This window comes from Mastigoproctus giganteus, chromosome 8 (genome assembly GCF_048544385.1).
Source record: "Mastigoproctus giganteus isolate SK-2022 chromosome 8, ASM4854438v1, whole genome shotgun sequence".
NCBI classification, from domain to species: Eukaryota; Metazoa; Arthropoda; class Arachnida; order Uropygi; family Thelyphonidae; genus Mastigoproctus; species Mastigoproctus giganteus.
In genome coordinates, this window is record NC_143582.1 from 174507251 (window position 1) to 174524876 (window position 17626).

Consider the following 17626-nt stretch of genomic DNA (forward strand, 5'->3'; position numbering starts at 1 on the left):
CAGTGGTGGGTTACTTAAGTTTTAGCACACAATGACTGTGTGAAAACTGTAAAAAAAACCCTTCAGAAACTACTACATTATAAGTATGACTATATTTAAGAAGGTAGAAAAAATTTCAGGGTTTTAATCACTGAATGACTGTTAATACAGGAATGTTTTTATTGAGAGTCCTGGTCCCCTTTCAGGTGACCTACCATTACCACCAGATTAATGACAAGAATCAAGATCTAACACTGCAATGAGACCTAAAAAAATTAGGCAGATGTGCTGAGAACTGCAAGGTACTGCACATTGGTATCAGTAATTTCAAATTAACATACCAACTGAGTAACATACATTCAAAATAGTGTAGAACAAAAGAGATCTAGGTGCAACTTCATATATATATTTGACTTGAAGCTTTCTGACTGATACAGACAGGCATAGCAGCTTGTCTGCAATACTGATAGAACTCTATGAGTTGTCCTAGCAACCTAACTGCATTGCCGAGAGAACTTCATATAAGACTGTAAAATTACACATAGGTTTTTTGTTCTACACTATATTTGTATGTGGTACCACCCACTGGTTACTACAAAAAGGTTATTGTACAATGTAAACTTTATAAATACTATGTAAGAAAAGGGTAATTGATATATGAATTACAAATGCAAATTTTACGCTACTTAATGACTTTTGCTGTTTGCATGCAATTAGATTTACACAAAATTGTCTATACAAGGTTGAGTCAAAAAGTAATAGCAATTTTGTAATTAAAAAACCATACATTAGATAGGAAACAGGCTATCTTACTAAAAAATTATAATGTAATCTCTAGTCAGGACATTAGCCAATTTTTGCCAAGAAATGCCACAAGAGAGAAAAAAAAATAATAATAACTAATTATTTACGGATTAATTATGTTCCTGTTATATCTTAAGCTCTTCTTACTTATATATTTAGCATCACAAGATGAAATTACTTTCCATTACTTTTTTTTTTTTTTTTTTTAAATATTAGGAATATACCAAACACAAGAGATATTAGAACCTATAGTACTTAGTACTGTGCACTGGCAGGTTCAGAAGATGAAAATAAATACTTATTGACATTAGATTTGAATTTCTGTAGATTGTAATTTTCAGGAAATACATATGAGGAAAGGTTGTTCCAGAAAATGGAATTTGAATGAATAAATGAGGAAGAAGAAAAGTTGGTTCTGGGAGTCTAAAGTCAGATAGTAAAAGGATGTTGACTGGTTGTGGCACGTGCTCGGACTGCTTTGAAAAAGAGAGAGAGAGAGAGCAGGAATTATAGGAGCCAATTCAGAAGAACAGTGCCCGTGGAAGTATCTATAGAAAAGGCATGCAGAAGAACAATGTCTATGAGACAGAGAGTGGAGAGATTCGGTTGGAGATGAGTCATTAATTAATCTAACTGCCCTCTTTTGAATGGAATTTAGAAGCCTGAGAGAGAGAGTTTTTGTGGGCACCACCCCAGATGCAGCATTCCATGGTAGGGCAGATTTGTGATTTGTAAAGAACGAACAGCTGTTTGGAAGAAATGCTGAGAGCAAAAGAGAAACCCAGTTTTTAGATGCAGAGAAAGCAATATTTGTAATGTGCTTATGTGAAGAGACATTAGAATTCAGGGTAATCCCCAATAAAGATATGTGACTTGCCTAGAAATCAGCGTGCCATCTAAGATAAGCAGAGGAGCAGAAGAATCCTTTTTGCGATATGACAGAACTGAGTTTCAGAGGGATTGAAATCAACTAAGTTAGTTTACCTGGAGGAAGTTAGTTAACTTGGTTAAGTTAGTTCAACTAAGTTGGTTTATCTGGAGTATTTAAGGAATTGGTAGTGGATATTTGAGAAGTTGAAGCTGTTTGAGCAGGGCAAGGTCTCTCAAACTGGAAGGTGGAATGTAGTGTGCTATCATCAGCAAAACTATGGATAAGATTTCTGGTCAATAGAAGAATGTCATTAATATATAAGAGGAAAAGAGTGGGAAAGAACTGAACCTTGAGGAACAACAGTATTAATGAAGTTAGAAGACAGAGAGCAATCTACTACCAGTAGTCAGAGAGAAAACTGGATACCCAATTACAAAAAGCAATAGGAAAATCATAAAATGGAAGCTTATTTAGAAATGCTTTATGCCAAACACAATCAAAAGATTTTGAAATATCAAGTGCAACTGCTTGAATTTCACCAAACTTTTCCATTGAATTTGTCCATAGATGGGTAACATAAGCCATAATATTATCAGTGGATCAACATTGATGGAATCCATACTGGCGATCGTTGATCAGATGGAAGAATTCTAGATAGTTTAAGAGTTGGTGGTTAATTGATTTCTCCATTACTTTAGAAAGAGTACAAGTGCAATGGGATGATAAATGAATGAGAAGGATTTGTCACCTTTTTGGGAACTGGTTGGATATGAGCAATATCCAAGCAGAAGGGAAAACACCTTTGGAATAAGAAAGTGAAAAAAGGTAACACAGAACAGGAGTAAGTTTAGGAGCACAGGTTTTGAGACCAAGTGGAGAAATACCATCAGAACCTGGAGGTTTCTTAACATCAAGATTGTTCAAAATTCTTCTGACATCCTTTTGCAGAGGACCACAGGGGGCATTGAATAGAGTGTAGTGGGAATGGTCGGAGGTTGTTTATCAAGGTTGTGAATACAAGGGTTAGAATAAAAGTAGAATGCTAGCAGATCAGCTTTTTCTTTGGTGGCAGTAGCAATAGAACCATCGGGTTTTGACAGAGGTGAGAACAGAGATGGGCAAAAGTTGCAGCCAAATAGCTTTGGGAGGAGACTAGAATTCTCGACTACCATTTTGACAAGAAGCAGGTTTGGTCACGTGGTTAAGATTGTCTGGTATTCTGGTAGGTATACCATTGGAGAAGAAACCATCACCAAGTTGTGATCTGAGATGCATAGAGGACCACTCATCTCAACCGTACTTAGCAAGGTTGTTTGTGAGAAAAAGATCAAGCGTGTTGGTTGTGTGGTTAGGACTGTCTGGTATTCTGGTAGGCAGTGCTTTTTTTGGGACGGTACACAATGGTACAGCATACCGGCACCTTTATTAACAGTGACATATGACATCAGGATGCAGTACACTTTGAAATTTGTAATATTCTGTAAATTTTTTTCACATGTTTACCTACTATTCAAATAAGATTTAACTAAATTTGCATTTTTCACTGTCTATTGTTAAGATATTTTCTATATAAAACTTTATTTTTTTTTATTTATTTATTTATTTTTTGGTAGTTGTTGGCGCATCGGCTTCTGTGGCCATAATGCACCTCCCAAGGTTTTTGCAGTACTTTGATCCAAGCCCGAGGCAGGATTCGAACCCGCGACCTTTGGGTTGCCAGACAGGCACTTTACCCACCTGGCTAGCCCGGTCGGCATAAAACTTTATAACCATTTTTAGAATTCTAAATTACTCAGTTGGACATCTGTTTAACAAACTCCTTTTATAACAAATTATTTTGAATTCCCCTTGGAAGGTACATTTAAAATAGTTTCTACTGAGCGAAGAAAATTTTAATATAGTGAACGGATTAGGACACACTTAACTCAGTACGCACAGTTCGCATTTCTGGTCTTTAGGCAATTAGTGCTGCTGCACGAATTAATGTAGACATGTATAGTATCTTATGTAGGACGGCACCTGAATGAAAGTGCGAACTGTGCGTACTGAGTTACAGAGCACTGTAACAGGCCAGAAATGTGTGTAATATTATGTTCGTGCAGTGTATCTGTTGTTGTGTTGTTTAGTTGTTTCTGGCCATTTTGTCACCAGGCAGGCGATCGCCTGGAAAGCCTGCCCAGTGTCCGTCTACACCACGGGGAGGTAGGCCACACAAATAAAGAGAGCTAATGGGATTACCATTCTACAACTTTGTGGTACTCATAAAACCTATCCGACCACCTGTCCACATACAGAGAAGAGGTGCTGGTCAATAGTGAGCAGATCAAGGGGTATTCCCGATGCTGACAACGGGCTGTGGTCAATCTTCTACTGCAGTGGTGTCCAGCCTTTTCCAGTACAGGGGCCATATTCAAAAAAATTCAAAGTTAGATTTATTTCGTGGGCCGCACTGAGTGATTCGAGAAAAATTAGTGTGTTACATTTTCCATATCTCGTTACATGTAAAATGGCGCCTCCGCCAGGTGGGCAGGAACAGCAGTGCATAGCACATGCTTCTTGATTAGACTGGGGTTCGAGCCCATGACCACCAAATACGGAGGATGTGGAAAGGTCAGAGAATGACCACCGCATATCCCCGGAGCAATATGGCCTTAGTTGCTAATGCTCCTTAAAAACCAATTAACAACAACATGTAAACCTGTAAAAGTGAAATTGAAAATATTCAAAAATTTTATTAAGTACACAATTACATTTACTGAACGAAGAATGCTGAAAATTCCGTGGACAGCCAAGATAACCAACGCACAGGTCCTGCAGGACATGCACACGGAACGGGACCTGCTCAAAACCATCATCAGCAGGAAATGCAAATACCTAGGTCACATCGCTAGGAAACAACAAAAATATCACCTACTACCACTCATCCTGGAGGGAAAGATCGAAGGCAAGAAACGCCCAGGCAGACCGAAAATGGCATGGCTAGATAACATCAACACCTGGCTTCACATGACAACAGCACAAATTCTACACGCAGCGCTAGACAGAGAACAATATCAAAACGAAGTCGCAAACGCCATTCGGCAGCATTAAAGAAGAACAACAACAAAACATTAAATGAAAAATTTTTTTTTTATAATTAACAAAATTTAAAATGCTGTTTTAGTTCACTTTCCGGGCAAGCCATAAGTTGGACACCGCTGTGAATTAACTGTAAGCGCCCCGTTCGAGAATTAGGAGAGAGTAATTTTCTTTTATCCCGACAAATAATCATCTGCAGTTTCACTGAAATGCGTTATCCACATTTTTCCGTAAATTTTCCCTATCTCTGTTTACATGGTCACAGTCCCTGAATATCTGATAACACCGACATACAAAGGGTACTAGGAAAGTTTTGCAATACAGCTTTGTTTATTTAATTTTTTCAAAGTAATTTCCTCTACATTCAATACACCTCTCCATCCTCCGAAACCAATCTTTAAACCAGTTCTGCCAAGTTTCACTAGGGAGTAAAGCACACTCGTTGTCCCAAGCCCGTAGAAGGTCCTCATCACTGGAAAACCGCTTCCCTTTTAGCTTCATTTTCACATGCGGGAACAGTGCAAAGTCGCAGGGAGCAAGGTCTGGACTGTAGGGAGGGTGCTCGAGAAGTTTCAGTCCTGTCGTGGTCAAATATTCGGTGCAGGCTTTGGCACGGTGAGCTGGAGTAGTATCGTGATGGAGGTACCAGGTGTCCATTCTTGACTTTGGCCGCAGGTTCTTCATAGATCCAATGACTTTAGGCAGGCATTGTTCAGTATACCACTTAGCTGTGACTGTCTTCTGCGTGTCCAAAACGACACGTTCCACAATTCCACTCGATTTGAAAAATACAGCTATCATTTTCTTCTTTACAGATCGGGATTTTCTGACAATTACGGGTGTGTCGTCATCATCATCAAAGACCCAAACTTTGTTTTGAGCCTTGGTCGGCAGATCGTAATAGTACAGCCAAGTCTCGTCACCTGTCACGATGTTGTTCACATACCGAGATTGTCCCTTATCAAACTTTTTTAACATCTCCCAGCACCAAGTCACACGTCGTGTCATCTGCTCTTCAGTCAGTTGATGCGGCACCCAGAGAGAACAAAGTTTCTTCACATGCAAATGATCTTGCAGAATCGAATGAATTGCTGGTGCATTTAGGCCCAAAGTATCCTCTATCTGTTGGTAGGTCACTCGCCTGTTTTCGTCAAGCATTTTCCTCACAGCAGTAACGTTTTCCTCCGTAACTGACGTTCGTGGCCTTCCCGGCCTCTCAGAATCCTCCAGAGTGAAATTTCCCCTTTGGAATTCTCTATACCACCTGAATATCGTTGTACGATGTGGACAATCATCATCTAGTGCAAGAGTCATTTCTTCTAAGCACTGGTCTATGGTTAAACCATGCACGAAATTATACCGCAAAACTGTCCTTATCTCATTTCATGACCACGATGCCATCGCAAGCACTTGACACTCTCACTACTAATGAATAACTGAGCCCATCGACTTGGCGCGGCGGCTACTATGCACGTATGAACATGTCTCAACATGCAGCAACAAGCAGCTTCCTGTGATTCATTGTTGTGTCATATTGCAAAACTTTCCTAGTACCCTTTGTATTGTACAGTTTCAAAAAAATTCAAATTTAACTAGTTCAAAGAACTAGTGACAATATCAAAAACGGGAGAAGGAGACTAAACGAAGATATTAAACCTTCTAAACATGAAATGTTGGCATTTCGTGAAAATTAAGTTAGAAAATTGTCAATTAGGTTACAGTTAAATGAAAGAGATACAAATTGTGGATTTTGGGAATACCTAATTGAAAAGATGGTTTCGGAAGAATTGAAGCATTTGATGAACGCTCCGAGTACAATACCAATTTCATAAAATGAATGTGAACGAGGATTTTCACAAATAAATCTGATCGTCAGCCCAACCAGAACTTCGCTGATGACAAAAACAATTTCTTCACTACTATTTCTTAAAATTGTAGGACCACTGCTTTGATCCAGCAAAATATGTCGATTCGTGGCTGCTTTGGAAACATCATTCAGCAACCGACACAAACAGTAAGAAAATAAGTCAGCATAGTGTGTCACACAGAGTAGTAAGATAACTTAGTACTCTGTGGTGTGTCAGATGAGAACTTAATAAAAATTTGGAATATTCTACAAAAACTTTATTATTAAATTATTTTTTTACTTACATTTTACACATTTTGCTTATTTTTTATATACTTGAATAATAAATTTATGCTTAATAAACTGTTAATATACTTAATTTATTTGTCTTATTCCAAAAAACATTACTACTAAAGTAACAATATCAGGGAAAAAAAATTTTTAGGGTACTTTTCATACACTTTTAATTTTCAATTTTTCCTGATAGCAAAGAATGAGCACCGGCACCTCTTACAAAAAAAAGCAGTGCTGGTAGGTAAATGAACAACCCATGTGAAGTCATTAATAATTGCAAAAGCCTCAGCATCCCAACCAGCTGAGTCTGTGTGACTAGAAAACAAAAGCTTGCTGGAGTTGTGAAAATAAAAATCACAGAGGAAAATTACCTCACTGTTAGGAAAGTTGGACTGGAGAAACTCACGTTTCAAAGAGAGGAAGTCAAATTTCAGAGTTTCAAGTGATTAGTGGCATTGGGAGACCGATATAGATGCAACAGATGAATTTGGCAGAATGTGGTAGAAAGATTTTAAGCCAAAGAAGGTCAAAAAAAGGGGGATTACAAATTACTGTCTCTAACAGGGAATATCAAATGGACATATACACAAGTACCACCTTTGAAGCATTCTGTCAGAAAAAGTACATGGGGTTTGGTAGACTGTAAGTGGAAATGGACATCACTGAGATTGGAACTGAGACCACATATTTGTGAAATAAAGGAAATGTTTGGGAGGTTTAAATCTGACAATTCATGATGTATTCAGTGGTAAGAAAAAGGGGGGGGGGGAAACATGCTGTTATGGGGTAATGAAATTTTTGGATATGGCAAGATATCCAGCCCTTTGACACAACATGGCCTCAGTAATGTTCCCTGCATACCCACTATTCAAGACTGCCTCCAGTCACTATCTGGAAGAATAGAGGTAGCAAGTATATACACTAGCTGATCCGGGAGCCTCCTAGAAGATTACTACTAGGTTCAGTCTGGTGGACTATCTAGTAGTTGGCCTGAGAACACTGTTTTAGAGCTGTACCTCAAAACATAAGGAAGATTGGATCTCGCCATGATGTTCATCATAACCTCAAAAGACATCAATCATACTGCATGATGGAAGAGATGGGGAGGATTTACTGGGGCTTTGCTATGGAGACTAAACATGGGTTTCGCCACTTTAAGCCTCCAATAAGCAAAGTGGTGGTTGATGAGAATCATCTACCCCCTAGTATTGCCTGGTAATATAGAGGTGTGGCATGACTCCATGTGGTGTGAGCACCACTCCAACCCCTGCTACCCAGGTGAGAAGCTGGTAGTCACCTCCCTGTATGCTAGGTGCCATATTTCAGGACTTGAACATGGAGTTATATTCAGAGTTACTAACAGTTCCACATAGCAGTTGATTGCAACTATATCATCATAACTGTATCTATATCATGAAACTTCTGGGTTGTTAATCATCAAGATTTATGCATACCTTGTGTGTATCTCATATTGTTTAAACATTATTTGTTCAGTGCAAGGAAAGTGTGTAGTCAGATACTTGTGATATGGCCAGTAGGATACCTATGAGGCAGATCTGAACTGCCAAGGAAGAACTGTGGTGGTTGGATTGATGAACTCTGAAGCTGATGGATAAAGTGATCCCTACTCGGTTGGTGGTGGCAACAGAATTGTGTGGAAAAGTAGGGCACCCACTAGACTTGGGGACTTGAGGGATAGCATCTGACTCCACAAAATCAGAGATACTGCATGTTTAATCATGCTTAAGGAGCCGACTGTTAATCCCAAAAGTGGATGAATTGGAATATTCCTGAAAACGTTTTAAGTTTATTTAAGTCCCAATCTTAACCTTCCGGTTAATTCCAAACTACTTAAAAAAAAAAAAAAAAAAAAAAACGGGAGGGGGCATCACTACAAAAAAAAAAAAGAAAAAAAAAAAAAAAAAGAGCTATAATAGTAGTCAGGATCCATAGTGTGGCACCAAGTTTTATTTGGTGATTGGTGTTCATCAAAAATTGTGAGGATTTTTGTGAATATGTCATCTAATGACAACTATCTTGGCGAGAGGAGAGTAGTAAGACTGACTGAATGCAAAAAAAGTGACATTACACCAATAGTCTTTTCATGTAGAATCCTACTGAGGTTTGATTGGTGCCTAAAACACCTTCAAGAAACAAAAGCTGAGTTAGACTCTTTTTCCAGTTTAAAATTAATCAGAGATGTCTGCTATTTAGATATCCCAAGAAAGATGAAAGAGCCTCAACATCATGATGTTAAGTCGAACGTGGTAGAGAAAATGTCCATTATTTAAGGGCACGGTGGTGATGGTGACTTGTAATTCTACTTTCTGGATGGCAGGAATCATTAGAATATATGTAATCTAATCTAATGAATCCTGCCTTAGTGTAAGCAGGTTGTTTAGATTAAGTGCTGAAGCATCTAAAGCCACAAGTCTTCAGCACATTGCACCTCATGGCATGCAGCCCATGAAAACATGGGATACACATTGCATCTCATGTTTGCATGGTTAAAATAATCCTGGCCTTTTATAACTATAAAAAATCAAAGCCTTTTATAATTATTGACAAAACAGAGCATTAAATATTTTCTCCCCATGTCTAGAACTAAATATATTTATAAGGTAGAATATTTTTATAATTATTGATAAAACGGAGCAACAGATATTTTCTCCCCATTTTTCAAAATATATATCTAAATATGTTTACAAGGGAGAATATTTAAAGGAATGGACATTAATCAAAAAATATCAGCCTGGTGAAATAATGCACAGTATGCATGGCATTTTTAAGTATTGGACATGGTGGTTTTGCTTTATTTGAGGGTATATTCCCTCAAATAAACTTAATTGTTTATTTGAGGGAATACACTCCCTCAAATAAACTTCATTGTTTATTTGAGGGAATATACTACCAAAAGAATACAAAAGCTCAGTGGTCCACACTTTCTAAACTATTGCAGTAGCTGCTTCTGCATTGTGAGTTGCTTCTGACAGCACTCATGTTATATCCAAAACTGCGGTATATCAAAGTAATCTGGATGATGGTTTTGTGTTCCTATAGTTAGCTATCTGATAATTTTACTTGAGCCAAAAATTAAATTGCAGTCCTTGTCCACTGGTTTAAAATAATATTAGTGTTAATATCTAGAAAAGGCAGGGAGATAAAAATTACATCATCCTGGCTTTTATAGATGGGCCCTGACAATGTTCCAATTTTTCTTCTACAGAGTGAATTTTGTCCAGATTGTTTCATCTTTAGGATTCATTTTGTGAGAGTTCATCCATGAAAATCTGGTCACCCTGTATATGAATAATGTCTGTTTCTTCTACATTCTAGTCCTCCCCCCCACTCCAGAGGAAATGGAATAATACCAAATTAAGGCTCAAGACAATCAATCAACTGAGCAGAACACAACAGAATAGTAATCATAAAGAAATTAAAATCAATGACACAAAGCAGATTTTTTCTGTATTCTATATTTACTTACTTTCTTCTGTAAAATAAGATGGCACATCAGCATTAATACATGGTGATAATCTTAATTCATAGTTACTGAACTGTTGAGAATTTGAAGGCAGCCTGTTCTCATCACTTCCATAATCTGTCAGATAAGCACTGTTGCTTTTGTCATTACTGTAACACTGTTCAAGAGTCTGTGTTAATGATTTGTCTTCAGAAAGACTGCAGCGGGCACTCTGAAAATTGCAAAGCAATGTATGAAGTTATTATGAGAACAATAAAAATAACTGCATATAATGATGCATATTATTATTATTGTAATATTTTTTTTCCTCAACAGAAAACACACAAAACATTACTGTTAAAATTTCATAAAAAATATACTGTTCACTTCTTTCTCTTTAGCATATTTTCTAGATGACTACAATGAAGAATTCAAACTTTCAGTTTTATTCAATTTTTCTTAACACCCTCCCTAAGGAGGTATACTATAAGCTGTATGCTCAAAACATCTTAAAGACACAATGAAAACAATAATGGTTGCCACATTTTAAAGCACGAGTATGACATAATATGACATTTGCAAGAATATTTGCCGATGCTATCCGAGGCAGTGTTAGGTGGGTCGGAAAACTGCTAGCTTGGGAGGGGATTCACAGACTAAAAGATTAACAGTGGCCGCAGGCAGATGCGAAAGTGATTTTTGCACTGCTTTTATTAGAATGAGCAGCAGCCTGGAAAGCAAGGTGCTGAGCATTTCAAGGACTGCTGGGAGTCACATGGAACAAGTAACTACATGGGCTGTGTTAGGGTAACTAAGCGTAAGAATAGGTGCATGTATACTTGCTACACCAATACTAGAAGTACAGTTAATTAATTTGATGAGTTTGAAGTGTTGGTCAAGAAATCAAAGAGGGATATTGTTGGGATATCAGAGATGTGGTGTCACACAGATATAAGCAGTGCAGAATTGGAATTTGGGGAGTACAATGTGTACAGAAAGGGAGGAGGGGGTTATGCTGTTAGTTAAGAAACACAAAATCTAAGTAAGTGCATCCAATTGACATTGGTGGACAATGCAATGTTGAGTCAGTGTGGTGTAACGTAAGCACAGGGAAGGGAAAAATTAACAAAAATTGTGCAGAGAAATGGAGTAGGACAGTATATCAGAATGTCTTATAATGGGGATTTTAATGTTCTAGATATTGACTGGAACTTGTGGGTTGGTCACTCCCACACTAGCAAGACTTTTGTGGATATATTGGATGACTGTTTTCTACAGCAACATGTTTGAGAGGTAACCAGAAGAAGTAATGCTCTTGATCTGATTATCAGCAGTGATTATTCATGCACTAAGAATCTGCAGATAAAGAAACCACTGGGTGACAGTGATCACAGTGTACTGATGTGGGATTTACTTAGAGATGTAACTAACATCAAGAGTAAAGGGAATGATTTTTGCTTTCGTAAAGGTGACTACAGTGGTCTGAGACAGTTTTTAAATATACAGTGGGATCAACTGATGATGTTACTAACAGTGAATTCTAAATGGGAAGCCTTCAGGAACTTAATCTTGGAGGCTACTAGGCTTTTCATACCAACTAAGAAATACTGTTCAAGGTTTAGGCCTAAATGGATGTCAGATGAATCAATGAGGCTTGTGGCAGAAGCCTATCGCAGGTATAAACTAGTCTGTAATCAAGTCACCAAGGAGGTTAGGCAGGCAAAAGCAGATTATGAGAAATCTTTGGCAAAGGATGCAAAGAAAAACAGCAAAGAGTTCTTTACTTATGTAAACTCTAGAAGGAAAGCGATGAATCAGATTGGTCCACATAACATAGATGGTTTGACTATTGATGACCATGCTCAGGTAGCTGATAAACTGAATGAGTATTCTGCATCTACATTCAAACACACACGAGGAGTTATTCAAGGAGGGGGGAATGCCAGACATTTATCAAACTCTAACAGGGAGCTCAGTAATTTTGTAATAACTGAGAGCAAAGTGGATTAGAAATTGTTGAAGGTAAACATAGGGAAAGCACTTGGGGTGGATGAGATATATCCATTTATATTAAAGGAGGCAGTAAAGGAAGTATGCAAATCCTTAGCCATAATTATGAGAGCTTCCTTGGACTCAGGGAAGGTTCCCATGGACTGGAGGTATGCAAATGTATCCCCAATTCACAAAGGGGGTTCAAAAGGAAAGGTGACACAAGTAGCTATAGACCTGTTAGTTTAACTTGTGTTCAGGGGAAAATAATGGAGTCACTGGTTAAAGAAGCATTGCAGGATCATATAGACAAGACTACAGTAACAGTTAAGACACAGCATTGGTTTGTTAAAAGGAGGTCTTGTGTGACCAATTTGATTAGATACTATGGATGTGGTTACAAAGGAACCGGATGCAAAAAATAATTTTGATATCATATACTAGGATTTCAGGAAAGCTTTTGATACTGTTGCACATGGAAGACTGCTGTACAAATTGGAGCGGTATGGCCAGGGCCGTGTTAACACTACAGCCAAACCATTGCTGTAGTGTAAAATTTCTAATAATAATAAAAACAAGAAAATGTGTAATATAAAAGCATACTTAAATTTAACTTAAGTATTAAATTTTATTTTTATACCCTTTTTATTGCACAATAAATAAGTTAAAAGTTTCTGTTAAAATTGTTTTTATTATTACTTTATTTTTCTGATTCAAAGAACATAAAACATTTTTTACCTATATATATATATATATATATATATATATAGACAGACAAATGTTTATTTTCAGTGTATTGGGTAGGGGTGCTGACCTGTCAATTGTAATTACCATGGAAAAATTGAGAATGCCAGCAAGATAAAAGCAGATAACCTGAAATTAAATTTTTATTATCTTTCTATACATTAAAATAATTTCCCTCCTAATGATATTTATTCAGCCAATGGCAGAAGAGAGATGCAGGTTACTTGGTAATACTTAACAAATACAAAAATATGTGAAGCTTGTTTTACTAAGGTAAAACAAACTTCTGATTAAGCCTGGTCACGCACGCTATGTTTATCTAACATCACCACGCGGTACCATTGTTGATTTCTATATGTAACGTATTTATTTAAATAAACTAAATACAGATTATTTTAAGAGTTTAAGATTTTATACTATATAATATGTGTAGATACAACATAGACAACTCTTAAAGAAAAACTACAATCATAGTGTGACAAGCACCCGCCGATGAAAAGCCAACTAGCTTTGAAACGGTGGTGGTGGTGGCAACCGAGAATAAGTGACAATAGTCTTCTCTATTAGTGTGTTTCTTATTCAAAGTAGTACAATACATAGTAACTAGAAGGATGAGCACAATATGAGATACAGATTAAATGATGCTTTTCACACTATGATCGTAGTTTTTCTTTAAGAATTGTCTATGGTGTATCTACACTGATATTATACAGATATAGTAACATATTTGTGTATTCATAGCTGAGGAAGAGGCACACACGGATTCAAAAGCTTCTGTAAGTATTTTATTTTATTTTATCAAAAGAAGCGAGCACAGCAAGCAGGGGGGCAAAATCCCCTAGTTATTTTTATTTCAATTTTTCTTTCATTTTACATTTCCTCAATAACAATACCAATACTGACTTAAACACATGAGGCATTTGTCCAGGGACCAACTATGGTACAGTTTAGCAACCCCGAACAACCCGAGCACTATTGTCACTTATTGACTATTGTCAATAAGTGACAATAGTCTTCTCTATTAGTGTGTTTCTTATTCAAAGTAGTACAATACATAGTAACTAGAAGGATGAGCACAATATGAGATACAGATTAAATGATGCTTTTCACACTATGATCGTAGTTTTTCTTTAAGAATTGTCTATGGTGTATCTACACTGATATTATACAGATATAGTAACATATTTGTGTATTCATAGCTGAGGAAGAGGCACACACGGATTCAAAAGCTTCTGTAAGTATTTTATTTTATTTTATCAAAAGAAGCGAGCACAGCAAGCAGGGGGGCAAAATCCCCTAGTTATTTTTATTTCAATTTTTCTTTCATTTTACATTTCCTCAATAACAATACCAATACTGACTTAAACACATGAGGCATTTGTCCAGGGACCAACTATGGTACAGTTTAGCAACCCCGAACAACCCGAGCACTATTGTCACTTATTGACTATTGTCAATAAGTGACAATAGTCTTCTCTATTAGTGTGTTTCTTATTCAAAGTAGTACAATACATAGTAACTAGAAGGATGAGCACAATATGAGATACAGATTAAATGATGCTTTTCACACTATGATCGTAGTTTTTCTTTAAGAATTGTCTATGGTGTATCTACACTGATATTATACAGATATAGTAACATATTTGTGTATTCATAGCTGAGGAAGAGGCACACACGGATTCAAAAGCTTCTGTAAGTATTTTATTTTATTTTATCAAAAGAAGCGAGCACAGCAAGCAGGGGGGCAAAATCCCCTAGTCATTATTTTTATTTCAATTTTTCTTTCATTTTACATTTCCTCAATAACAATACCAATACTGACTTAAACACATGAGGCATTTGTCCAGACATCTGTCCAGGGACCAACTATGGTACAGTTTAGCAACCCCAAACAACCCGAGCACAACTATATTCCCCTTGTTCTTCTTCTTCTTACAATTGCTTTCTACTGTCCTTAATTACTACAACTTATTTCTCACACGCAATTAGGCTGGCTGAAAGCAATATCGAGACGCTATTCCTCTGATATCGCTCCTTTTTCCTTCTTAAACAAAGTTTAGTGTCTTTTCTACACTATCTTGTTAGTCATTGATTCCCCCTTTGCTGGTTTTTTGCCTCATATATTTAATTGCTTACTTCCCCATCACACAAGTACAGTTCAATTTGACGATTTCACACCTCCCCCCCCCCCACTGGGGATTACTTCAACTGATATAAATATACTGTACAGAGAACTATCGGCCTTCGTCTTTGGGTCTCCAATGTTGCTTTGTAACATTGGAGACCCAAACATAGCTAATTTCACCGATTCCGCTCCAAGCACACAGTAAGTTGGCATTAACCGGACTTTTATTCCATAATCAAAAATTACTTTGGTTAAATTTCATACTATATTTTGTCTTTGAATTCAAACCTTCATTCATTTTTCCTTTAACAAGATTTAATTGGCATTATATTAGCTTTATATTTTATATTTATATACTTATTTTTATTTATGTTTGAATTTTATTCCTCTCTTTTGGTCTTTGTTGGGTCGGCTATGATGTATACATTTCACACGTATACATCATAACAGAAAAAGATTCCTGATAAGCATTGCTTTCTTGCATCGTATGCCTCAAATATTGCTAATGTTAATGTCAGTGATGTAAAATGCTTGCTATCTTTCAAACCAATGAAGATGTGTTTTAGGACCAAGTATATTTTACTTTCTTATAAATTAAACATAGCTGTTCTATCTGAACACAATTCATAGGTCTTGTGCTACTATATTATTTTTATTACTTTCTTTTCTTAAAATAATGATCAACCTCAGTTACCTTGGAAATAAAAACTGAGATACAGAATCACAATTATCAGTTAAAAAGAATTTCACTATTTTACTGTATAGCATGTCTCATGCTATACAGTAAAATAGTTTTTTTTTTTTTTTTTTTAAATATATGGTTAATTCAAACAAAAGAGAGGTGTTAGTATGCTGTATTGCTGATTTTGTGACATTATACAGTTTCTTGTTAACCAATCAATTAAGCCAATTTATTTTGGTCACTCTTCCCAATTCATTTTTGCTACTGAGTTCTTTCCTCCCACTACATACTGAAGTGTTTGAGATGCTTGTAAATTCAGCCGTTGATTCAACGAATTCATGAATTTGCTTCTCAGGATGGAGTTCTAATTTGCTATAAAAATTTCTTACAATTTTCTTCAATTGGCCATGTGGCTGCTTTCCCAGCATGTTTTCTTTAGTCACAACAGGCCACTATTACAATGTAACTTCTCTTCTGAACTACATATAACTTTGTTTATATAAGCACAGAACAACTGTAGTCAAAAATTATGATACCAAGAACATTTACAGTCTGTTCCCTCAATAACACTATAGCAAGTTTGTACACAGAAGACTAAGTCCAACTGAACTGAACATCAAAAATAAGTACATCTGAGGGGAGAATATAAAAAATATAATATTTTTTTTTTTTTCTTTTTACTCCTTTTCATTTCAAGCTGACTGTGTTCCTAAGATAACATAAACAGACAATACAAAATCAAACCTACACGTGCCAATGATTAGATGTTGCACTGGTATATCAGCTGCAATAAATTGTAAAACTCTTCTGGTAACAGCTGTACAGAGTATAAACAGAAATTTATTGAATCTTTTGAGTTTCACACCCTAAGTCAGAAACAACTAATAAATTTTGATTGTAAACATTGAAAATAATTTTTTATTAAGGAAAAAAAAAAAAATGTTTAACAAACTCACGTATATTTATTTTACACATTTGGGAATTTAATCTTGAAGGTATTGATGTAATAAACATGGCCCTTCCAATGTTTTTTATACTCTTGAACAGGAATATGTTGAAGCCATCCGTAGCACCTGACTATGTTGCACAAAGAACTTGAAGTTTGCCAGTATCATAACTCTCAAATCACTTTCTTCCTCTACTGTTTTTAAATCAATTCCAACAAGTGAATGTAAATTATTTTGAAGTTGCTATTCTCCAAGCCCTTGCATTTTGCTGCATTTAAACATAGCTGCCACTTTTCTGACCATACCTGAAGCTTATCCAAGTCAGTCTGAAGAAACAAGACTTGACACTGACCACTTTCCTAATCTTGACATCACTCCCCATCTCTTCATTGATATCATTTAAAAAAACATCAGAGAGAGTAGCCTAGCAGCCCCAATATGAAGAGCAACCATTAATCACAACTTTCTGATTCCTGCAATTTATCTTACCTGTGATCTAAATATATTTTTATTATTTTCATAAAAACCCCAGGAAGAGAGGTATTAGAAACTAATACTTCGTCAAGAATAATAGGTACTTAGTAATTCAGGAGATGAAAGAAGATACTTGTTAATATTAGATTTGAATTTCTGTGAATTATAATTTTCAGGAAATCCATATGAAGGGAGGTTGTTCCAGAAAAACAGAAGTTGAAGGAATAAATGAGGAAGATGAAAAGATGGTTCTGTGAGTTGGAAGTTGTAGAGTAAAAGGATGCTGAATGGTTGTAGCATGTGTTCTGACTGGTTTGGAAGAGAGAGTGG

At 36.4% G+C, this 17626-nt stretch overlaps 1 protein-coding gene across 1 annotated transcript in view; it reads right to left on the reverse strand.

Moving 5' to 3' along the window:
• Positions 1-17626, reverse strand: part of LOC150082021 (uncharacterized) — a 320259-nt gene that overhangs the window by 29742 nt on the left and 272891 nt on the right. The window contains exon 15 of the mRNA XM_090380398.1: positions 10360-10567. Coding sequence (XP_090236524.1) covers positions 10360-10567 — 208 coding nt within the window. The remainder of the gene's footprint in view (positions 1-10359; positions 10568-17626) is intronic.